The sequence below is a fragment of the Quercus suber genome, unplaced genomic scaffold, assembly GCF_002906115.3.
Source record: "Quercus suber isolate HL8 unplaced genomic scaffold, Cork oak 2.0 scaffold_2, whole genome shotgun sequence".
Taxonomy (NCBI): domain Eukaryota; kingdom Viridiplantae; phylum Streptophyta; class Magnoliopsida; order Fagales; family Fagaceae; genus Quercus; species Quercus suber.
Window position 1 is genome coordinate 1,793,181 of NW_027069469.1, and position 10,322 is coordinate 1,803,502.

General features: G+C 36.5%; 2 protein-coding genes across 2 annotated transcripts; one reads left to right on the forward strand and one right to left on the reverse strand.

Moving 5' to 3' along the window:
- Nucleotides 1-286: 286 nt before the first annotated feature.
- On the forward strand, nucleotides 287-3,838 carry LOC111986901 (G-type lectin S-receptor-like serine/threonine-protein kinase SD2-5). Its single transcript, XM_024018594.2, has 2 exons — nucleotides 287-3,101; nucleotides 3,559-3,838. Exon 1 carries the CDS (start codon nucleotides 551-553, stop codon nucleotides 3,077-3,079), a length of 2,529 nt encoding a protein of 842 aa, XP_023874362.1. The 5' UTR covers nucleotides 287-550; the 3' UTR covers nucleotides 3,080-3,101; nucleotides 3,559-3,838.
- Nucleotides 3,839-7,247: 3,409 nt separating this feature from the next.
- On the reverse strand, nucleotides 7,248-10,232 carry LOC111986874 (WAT1-related protein At4g15540). Its single transcript, XM_024018557.2, has 7 exons — nucleotides 9,844-10,232; nucleotides 9,680-9,742; nucleotides 9,438-9,554; nucleotides 8,622-8,856; nucleotides 8,301-8,459; nucleotides 7,982-8,133; nucleotides 7,248-7,804 (listed from the first exon to the last, which is right to left on the reverse strand). Exons 1-7 carry the CDS (start codon nucleotides 10,035-10,037, stop codon nucleotides 7,666-7,668), a joined length of 1,059 nt encoding a protein of 352 aa, XP_023874325.2. The 5' UTR covers nucleotides 10,038-10,232; the 3' UTR covers nucleotides 7,248-7,665.
- Between the last annotated feature and the right edge of the window lie 90 nt (nucleotides 10,233-10,322).

Genomic DNA, 10,322 nt, shown 5'->3' on the forward strand with positions numbered 1-10,322 from the left:
TTCCACCATTTAAAGTTGTTTTGTATCTAAACCGCCTGGATGCTTCTGGCCTGGCTTGTCAACTCTGATGATTAATAGTAGTATTTTCATTTTCTATAAATAAATAAAACAACTTCAAGAATGCTCTCAGTGGTGTGGTGGTAGCTTGTGACCTCTACAGCATATTACTTTCTGAGGACTCAAGCAAACTATGCAAACTGTCCAAGTAAGAGAATGAAAATAATGATTCATTATAAATTATTTTTATAAAAGGGTGGCGTTATATTAATATCAGGCGTACTGCTTTATAAGTTAATTAGTATCCTTCCTGTAAAGCACCTGCTGCTTGTGGACTTGTAGGTCAACCAGGGAAGGATCCATATTCTCGTCCACTCGCTAAAGTAGTTGGAGTATACCAGTCATCCATAAGCATATCAGTTACAGACTTACAGGTTTCAGGCGGAACTGAACTGAAGGGATTCTTTAGATATACTAAAGAACAATAAATCTCTCTTTCCTTGTCCTGTTGCCCACTGGGCCTTTCTTGATTCTAGATTGTGTTTTACAGACAATGGGTATGAGCAGCTGGGCTTCCTGTGCTGTTCTTCTTTACCTTGTTCTTTTTCTAACACCTTCTTGTCCAATCCTATTCCTAGTCACAGCCCTGCCTGGCAATTATCTTGCTGCAGACGCTTCTACTTCATGGACCAACAGTCTTTCTGCTCCTGATTCTGTGAAATTCGATGATGGATCATTTGCGAGAATCATACTTTTAAGTAATTTCTCCAATGGTTTTGCATATGGTGCTGCTTGTGGTTGTGGCTTCATCTGTAATCAAACGTGCAACAGTCATCTATTCGCCATTTTCTCTCTTTCTTACGACAACGATGTCAATATTTCGAAATCTGACGGTCCAAAAGTAGTATGGTCTGCTAACCCAGAGAATCCTGTTAGCATTAATGCGACTTTGCGGCTTACTTCAGAAAAAGGTTTGGTGTTGAAAGATGCTAATGGAACTACGGTGTGGTCCACAAACATCTTCAGTAAATCTGTGGCTGGCCTGAACTTAACCGACACGTGCAACCTCCAGCTCTTGGATGACAAGAGTGCAACAGTTTGGCAGTCTTTTGATCACCCAACCGACACACTGGTTGTCGGGCAAAAATTGGTGCCGGGGCAGCAACTCACTAGTCAAGGAAGATTGTTTTCGTTCTCTGTCACCAGGCAAGGGTTATTTGCTTATATCAATTCTAATCCTCCCCAACGCTATTTTACTTATACTTTCGAGAATACCAGTAATATTCTTTTTTTGAAGGACAACTTAACTCTCTTCAGCGATGGTGGAAAATTACTTTGGTCATCTTGGACTTTTCCTTCAACAGAAATCTCCCCAAATCGGTATATGAGATTAGGGGCTGACAATGGACACTTGAAAGTGTATAATTTTTTTTGGCGAGAAGTACAAGATTTATTCACTAGATTTACTGATTCCTGTGCTTTCCCTACAGTTTGCGGAAATTATGGTATTTGTACAAACGGCCAGTGTAGTTGTCCTAGACCTATAAAAGCAACAAGCTATTTTCAGCCCATCGAAGAAACGCAACCTGACCATGGCTGCTCCCTGATTACTCCCTTGTCTTGTGCAGCTTCCAAAACTCACATTCTTTTAGAGCTCCATAACATCACATACTTTCTCTTTCATCAAGACCCCCCAAATATAGATCCAGATTACCAACATATAAGTTTAGATAGCTGTAAACAGGCTTGCTTAAAAAATTGTTCGTGCAAAGCTGCTTTTTATAATTCGAGCACACGAGTAGGGAATTGCTATTTACTACCCCAAATTTTTTCATTAATGGCCATTGATCAAGATAATACTGACCTTAAAGTTTTCATTAAGGTCCAAAATGTCTCAAGTTCAGAACCTCCTCGACAACAAACAAACCATAAAAAGAAGAAACAAATAATAGTGGGATCTAGCCTCGGATCTTTGCTTATTATGTTTCTTTTAATAGGAATCTTTACTTTACTGTTTTGGAAAAAGGAAAATGTAGATGAAGCTGAGGAGTATTATTTGGATCATATTCCAGGGATGCCCACAAGATACTCTTATGATGATTTGCAAGCAATAACAGAAAATTTCAATAAGGAGCTTGGTGTGGGAGGATTTGGCACAGTTTTCGAAGGGACTCTACCTAATGGCACAAAAGTGGCAGTGAAGCGTCTTGATGGTTTTAGTCAAATCAAGAAATCGTTTCTGGCAGAGGTTGAAACAATTGGCAGCATCCATCATATCAATTTGGTTAGACTAATTGGATTTTGTGCTGAGAAATATCATATGCTTCTTGTTTATGAGTACATGTCTAATGGATCATTAGATAGATGGATATTTCACAAAAATCCCGAGATGTTGCTTGATTGGCAGCATAGAAAGAAGATCGTCCTTGAAATTGCAAGGGGACTAACTTATTTGCATGAGGATTGCAGGCAGAAGATTGTTCACTTGGATATAAAACCACATAACATCCTCTTAGATGGGAATTTTAATGCAAAAGTTTCTGATTTTGGGTTGTCTAAACTAGTTGACCATGACCAAAGCCAAGTTGTGACAAACATGAGAGGGACTCCTGGCTATATGGCTCCAGAATGGTTGAGTTCAGTGATTACAGAAAAGGTAGATGTCTATAGTTTTGGAGTAGTGCTTTTGGAGATTTTGTGTGGAAGGAGAAATATAGATCGCTCTCAGCCAGAGGAAGCAATGCATCTACTTGATCTTTTTAGGAAAAATATTGTGGAGGATCGGTTGCTGGATTTAGTTGATAAGTGCAGTGAAGATATGCAATTACATGGAGGTGAAGTTGTGAATATGATGAGAGTTGCAGCATGGTGTTTGCAAAATGATTTCACAAGGAGGCCTTCCATGTCTATGGTGGTTAAGGCCTTAGAGGGTGCTGTGAATGTTGAATCTGATCTAGATTATTTCTTCTCCAATCCATCTTTACCAAACATACCAAACATGAGAGTTGGAGTTGAAAACCAAGAAGTGCATATTGTTGCTGCTTCTTCATTATTTCCTTCAATTCTATCAGGACCACGATGACTTTTCACTGTACCATAATGAGGTAATTTGCATAGTTTTGATAAATTCTTTCATCCAATAACTAATATTAGTAGTTCAAATTTGATGGGGGGTTTGAATCTTGGTCATTCCAGTGGCCATTTATTGGTACTAGCATGGCTCCTCTGTTAGTAATATACATTTCTTTATTTAATATTGTTGTTGTCCTATAGTGTTTATTCTATAGGTGACACTAAAATTTCAGTTTAAGTTGTAGACTATTTGTCGTATCGTTGTACATAAGCTGCTGCCTTGCTGAGATGATATATATATATATACACACACATATCAACAAACAGCTTTGTTGCAGAGCTGTGGGGGCTGAGGGATGGCCTTATGCTTTGTTGTAATATGAACATACCTTGCCTTATTGTTGAGCTAGATGCAAAAGCAGTTGTGGATGTGTTTAAAAACCCAGATTATGAAAACCATGTAATATCTCCTATCTTGGATGATTGCAGGCAGCTGGTGGCAACATTTCAGCAAATCCAGTTTAATCACTACTACCGGTAACCTAACAGGTGTGCTGATATGCTTGCTAGAATGGGTGCCGAACAGGAGTTACATTTTCTTATGTTTAATAGTCCGCCTCCTGTGGAGGTTCTTTCTGCTTTTGAGGATGACTGTACTGGAGTGTATTTTAACAGGCTGTGTCCTGAACTTGATGTAGTGTTTTAGTTTTTGATGCATCGTTTTTTAACCAATATATATATATATATATATTCCTCTATCTAGTTCAAACTGTCCTGGTTTAAATCACATGAGAATGGTTTGGATCCCATACCTTCAAATATATAGCTCTCCAACAAAGGGGTCTTATCATCAGATGAGGATCCCAAAGATCCCAAGCTACCATAGCAATAGGCTTCTCTCAATTCTTCTTTAGCTTTTGCCCATGTGACAGATTAAAATCAAATTGAAAATATCATTGCTCCAATAACGCTGTAACATTAGGAAGAAAAGAAGGACAATGAATTGTGAAAAATATATGCAAGGCAATTAACACATGTAGTAGCTGATTTTTTCTTCTTGATATAGTACTCTGATAATTGTTCTACTCCGGAGGAAAAGGGAATCTGTGTCTCTATATTTGTGCATTTTTGTGAGAAAGAGAGAGAATTATATAGTCCTAAGATAAAGAGCATCACCAAGAAATACGACACCCTTAGCAACTGCAGTGGCTATTGACAATGGCTTGAGAGAGAAATATATACATATCAAAAGGGTAATTGTTAATGCACACATTGTACAATTTATTTTTTGAACTGAAATGTGTGTATGACGTGCAAAATATTATTGCCTTTCCCCATAGAACTGCATAAAACACAATTGATATTATTATAGCTCCAACCACAATGCAACGTTAGAAAGAAAAAAAAATGACAAGTGAACTATTAAGAACCAAATATAATCCAGTCATGGAAAATAGCATCTACTTCTTTGAATTTATTTTAATATTCAACTCCCAAAGGTGGGAAAATTAATGTCCGTGTGTGAGGGAGAGAATGCTATACCTCCCAAGATAGAGATCATCACCAATGAATATGACACCTATAGCAGCTGTTGTGGCAATTGACAGTGGCCTGAAGATTGACATGCAGAGGTCCCTTCAAGTGCAGGATTCAAGTGTAGACAATGTTGCTGAAGGCTGAAGCAAATCCCTGATCAGAGAGAATTCCTCTGGTCAGAAGTTACCAATAGCCTTCTTTGTCACGGTAGTCCATTAGTTTCATACCGAGGATGCAATGGCCATTAATGCTATATCAGCCCTTAGTCTCCAACCACTTAAGTTCATGTCTAGCATTAAAGATACTGGTTCAGATATAACTGTCGCAAACAAGTTGCATACGAACACCACAATTAGCTCTGATGGCAATATTCTCATAACTTGAATCTGTAAAATGCTATGAACAAGTAGGAGGTACTCAACAGCAAGTAGAAGGCCACCTATGACCCAATTCAATAGTGATAAGCTTAGAGAAAAATGAACTGAAAGGGATGGTGATTGAGATGTGATCTATATGATTGCAGGGCCTTCATAGAGAACCACTGCCATTGCACCAATATTGATACTACAGTGCCCATGATTTTAGCCTGAGTACTTGAGCTTCTTAAAGAAAGCTTTTCCATCCTTTTTGAAGCACCCTTGTAATATTAAAAGGAGAAGGAATGTAAAACAGCCCAGATAAACAAACAAATAATATTCTACTCCAAATGACTTTCATAAGTAGAAGGTGTGTTGTCCATAAGAATCATTGAAATAACCAGTGATTTAACAATTCTTGTCCACCAAGTACATGGCTAGAAATAAGAGACATAAATAATGGTGCACTTGCATTAAATACAAGCAACCAAATATAATAAGTTAATTCATTCAAAAAGAAAAAAATTATGTAAAGACATAAACAGAAACAAAAATAAAAGTCTAATGAACAATAAGAAAGAATGAAAGAAACCTGATAATTAGAGCAAGTATGAAAGTGAAAGCCAGTGTGAGGTTGCTGATGGCTGAAGCAAGAGTGGTGAACTGTATTTTATGCCTTTATAGCCACACACCTGAGTTACAGACCTGCCTTCCCACACATAACCAATCAATATTAGAAAAATACCCTCTATCTCTTACCTCAAAAAAGAAAAGAAAAATACTCATCTTTTGTTTTAACCCATTTTCATTTCCTACAAATGAAAACTAAAAGAACAATAGCTTCTTGTGTATAATTTTCTTTCCCAAGTACTCTCAGGAGGATAATTCTACAGAGGACAGACAACTTGAATGTTGGAAGATCTGTAGTTCTAAAAATATAATATAAAAAATCAGTAAGAAATTTTTTTAAGAGCAAGTATTTTTCATTGGTTTATCAAAACTTTGTGTACAGTATAGAGAATCAAATTAAGAGATAGACCGGTGAAAGATCATAAAGGCCAAGGGAAGAAGAACAATAGTGGATAAGGCATAGTAACTCGACCCTTTCAAACTTGCTTCTTTGAACAAGATGTTTAAGACCACCTTTGTCCACTCTACCAAAACCATGGCTGAAAATGGCAGAACATCCTCGTAACAACTGTTCTATGCCATCTCTCTCTCTCTCTCTCACTGATTTCTATTATATCTATGCAGCATTATTGGTTTTGCTTCTTGGTCTATAGAGGAAAAAGGATCTATCAACGAATAGAGAAATATATATGATCAAAATTGATTAGTCTATTGAGAATTCCTAACCTATCCTAGAATCTTGGGACTATATAGTATATATATTAAAACCATTCATTCATATAAATATCTCTCAGTAATGCCATCATTGCTTTTGCTTGAGAGAAAGGTCAGATGGTGACACATATTGACTGGTTGGCTGGAATCATCAAGTTCAGTTTGTTTTGTTTTACCCTGGTGGTAAGTCAATAAAACTGAAACCACTAGGAATTTTGATATTTCTGCTTTTGCAAAATATTGTTTTTTTCTCATTAAACTTTGGACAGTGGGATCATTTAGAGATTATCCACCCTTGGAAATGCAGATCTGCAAATGAAAATGTAAAAGCAATGTGTTTATATATGACACTAGAGACTGATAAGAATTCTGCAGATTTTTTTTTTTTTAATGAATTTTGTAGATTTTGGGGTTTGCTATATAGAGTTCGGGTGTATATTGTGAGTAGCTAGTTCATGTGATTTCTCAGGTTGTAGCTGTTGGAAAAGATAGTGTCCAGCCTCATGTACTTGTGTTGTAGATGTATTCACCTTTGATTTTTCAGTGTATTCTGAATTTCTTTTTTGAAATAAAGACCTTTCAATTCGAGCCATGTGTAATTATTTCTGAGCGAGGCCAACAAACTCAATTTCATTCATGCTTAATTCTCAAACCATGATACTGTAGTACGTGGACTGCTACCTAAGCCTAAACATTACTTAGTGCTGGATTGGTGGAAATAGTCAACAGAACTGGTGGTTCATGATGGTTCATTTGTATTCAGTTACAACTTACAAGCCTTGTCAACCTTCACCAGATTTATTGGCATGTAGGAATAAGTTTAATTCTAATCCAAAATTAGGAAAATGTCATTTTCAAAGTTATAGTTTCAATCTAGCACAATATGCATGTAATTTATGATATTTGACCAATATGCAGGGGTAAAAAAAATGGAAAAGAAAAAACGCCAAAGGATAAACTATAACATTGAAAGTTGTAACTATACACAAAGAAGCTGCATTGGCGAACAAGCCACGACTTTTTCGGTTTATTAACTTTTAATATCAGAACATATCATAGATATTTAATACCTTTAGGAAAAATTTACCCTATGAGGTTTCTGATCCCATGCTTCCTCTCATGTACCATGCCTAAATTGTACAATAATTGGCAATAATATTTTAGTTATGCGGCATTAGCCTTTATCTTCTCGCTGTCGATTGTCATTCCATGGATGGTGGAAGTAGTGCAACGCGTAGGCCAAAAGCAAAAAGTACTCACTGTTGGTCGTACCGTACTGGTTGGTTGGATATTTAACATTTGTGCTTGCATTAGGTGAATGTGTATGGATATTCTTATAAAACTTTCTTGTATCTTTGCATTATGTGTTTTGCAAGAATGGGGTCTTTTGGGTGGATGATTCCAAGCAATGAACGCTGTCACCGACAGTTACTTTCTCCTTGGCTTGCCCCCACAACACAGTATAAAATCCAAAAGCAATTACAATAGATCCAATCAAACTGCAAAGATGACAAAGTTGCACATTATTAATGCTCAGTTGATATAATTTAAGAATATGAACATCACTGAGTCAAAAAGAAATATTGTCATTAGCAGGAATATGATTGGGATGACAAGAGGTCAAGAAGGTTTAATATCTCTATATTTGAAGATGAATGAACTAGATTAAAATTTACCTGCCAAGATGAGGAATTTCACCAAGGAATATGATTGCCATGACAACTGCAATGGCAGTGCCTAGTGGCTTGAACAGGGCCACATAAACAGGCCCCTTCTTTTGCAAACACCAAGCTAAAACACTGTTGCGGATGACACTCCCACTAATTGCCTGAATTGTAGTCAATCATCGTTCAATAAAAAGTGAGATGTTTCCAAAACCCAATTTGTAGAATTTCTTATGCTTTCATATGAATCATAGTAGAAAATAGAAAGAAAAAAAATGGGCAAACTTGCTACAAAGTACTAAAACATATAGCTGGAAAGGATTTGTCATACCCCATAGATAACAGCAATCACTCGAATCCTGGGTTGCAGTGCCCAAGAACTTACATTTCTTTCTGCAATTAGAGAGATAACGGCACATTGGATGGTCCCAAAGAAGCAGGAGAAAAAGACAAGGGTCATTTTTTCTGGGTACTCCTTAACAATTGCTGCCTGGAATAGCAATTAAGATCAGTACTTTTTTTAACTAATCTTCCCATCTTACTTTTCAACTACAATGAAGAACTGCAAGATGGTCTGTCATAGTCCACCAAAAACAAAAACCTGAAAATTTGTGATGGTAAGCTGTTAAATTTGGAGGTACATTAATATTACCTGAAAAATGTTCCATGTTGCAGATGACAGACAAGTGATTGTAAGGAGAAGGCCTCCAAGAACCCAGTTTGACATTTGTGCGAGATTTTGCTGAAGAGAGGTCTTCAAAGAGGATGAAGCCTCAAAAACTGGTGGCCCCTTATAGAAAGTCACTATGAATGCCCCTGATATTGATACTATGGTGCCTATAATTTTAGCCTGACTGCTTGTACTTCTAAGAGCTAGTTCTTCCATCCTAGAAATTAGTAATACATGATAGATTAAAGGGGAAGGGAAAAATTATAAAATACACACAGGCAACAGCAAATAACCATGGTAGCCAGAAACCCAAAACTAACCAATAAAGCCAAAGTTCAAATCCTATTGTCAGAAAAAATAATAATAATAATAATAATAATTTATTAAAAAATTATATTAATACAACTGACATCATATATTTGGGGATAATTGTCAATACTATGATATACTAAATGTATAAAACAATTATGAAAAGGAGAGAGAAAAAAACAACATTATGTTTAATCTATAAATCACATGGATCATGATGCCCAGCAAACATATACAATGAGCCCAATGATTATGTAAGTACAAAATATTTTCTTGGAACCTTACGACAAATAGAAATGTATAACATGGTTGTGCTAATATAAGTCAACTTCATACCAACCTTCATATTGAGTGAAACATGAGATACTAAATGGTCCAACAGAACAAACAACTACGGCAGACATTGCTGCCCACCCAAAATAAATTAAATTAAAATCCCCCAACTTCCATAATTTTAAATACCATTATTGTCTTATCCTATTTTCTTACCTGAAAATGACTGCAAGCAAGAATGTAAAACCTGGAATAAGGTTGCCCATAGCCATTGCAAGAGTTGGAGAGCTGTATTTGATACCTGCAATAGCACAAATCTGCTCCAAACAAATCCTGCAATATAATTTTTTTTTTTTGGTGATAATATGCTGTTCAAAATAATTGTCACTTAAGTCTATAAAATTATCCAAATCCCTAAAAGTAATCCAAAAAAGTAAGCTTTAAATAGAATGTGCTACCCAAGGAGTCCAAGGAGGAAGAACTTGAAGAGGAGGGAGAAAGTGAGAGGAGGTCCCCTGCTTCTGCAAATAAACAAGAAAAAAGCAGTTTTTGGTGGGCATAATTCACATGAGAAATTTAGTGTTTGATGGGAAACTCAAAGAATTAAGAGAAGAAAAGGAACCTGTAGCGGTGGAAGCTGTAATACAGGAAAAGGATGAAGGTGCCAAGAGCATTGTAGTAAACAACAAAAGAAAAGTTGCTCATCCCACTTGTCATAGCTGCTTTGCTTAGTGTCACCATGCCCACGTTGCAAACCTCTACCATAACCAGTGCTGCAAAGGGCAGTACTCCATCCTTGTAATAATTTACATCCATCTCTCTCTCTCTCTCTCTCTCTGTCAAACGCTTTCACCAAAAGTATTTCTCTTCGGTGAGAGACAGACCCCAGGCAATCAATATACCTTTGTCCGAATGGAAAAAGGCATCAATTATGTAATGATTCTCATTATCATCCATATTTAAAATAATGCTTGTTTATTACCCGAAGAGGCAGATTATGGGTTTAAAATTAGTGGGAACAGTAATAAACTAATAAATAGAAGGATTAACAGAGATTTTGACGAGATTCTCTCCTCTTCAACATGACAAATTGTACTACAC

Excerpts from the sequence above, each read along its gene's own strand:
- LOC111986901 (XM_024018594.2), top strand. The coding sequence starts at position 551 with ATGGGTATGAGCAGCTGGGCTTCCTGTGCTGTTCTTCTTTACCTTGTT.
- LOC111986874 (XM_024018557.2), bottom strand. The coding sequence starts at position 10,037 with ATGGATGTAAATTATTACAAGGATGGAGTACTGCCCTTTGCAGCACTG. Across the intron at positions 9,555-9,679 it reads TTCCTCCTTGGACTCCTTGG|GATTTGTTTGGAGCAGATTT; the intron begins GTAGCACATTCT and ends ATTATATTGCAG. Across the intron at positions 8,134-8,300 it reads TGATTGCTGTTATCTATGGG|GCAATTAGTGGGAGTGTCAT; the intron begins GTATGACAAATC and ends ACTACAATTCAG.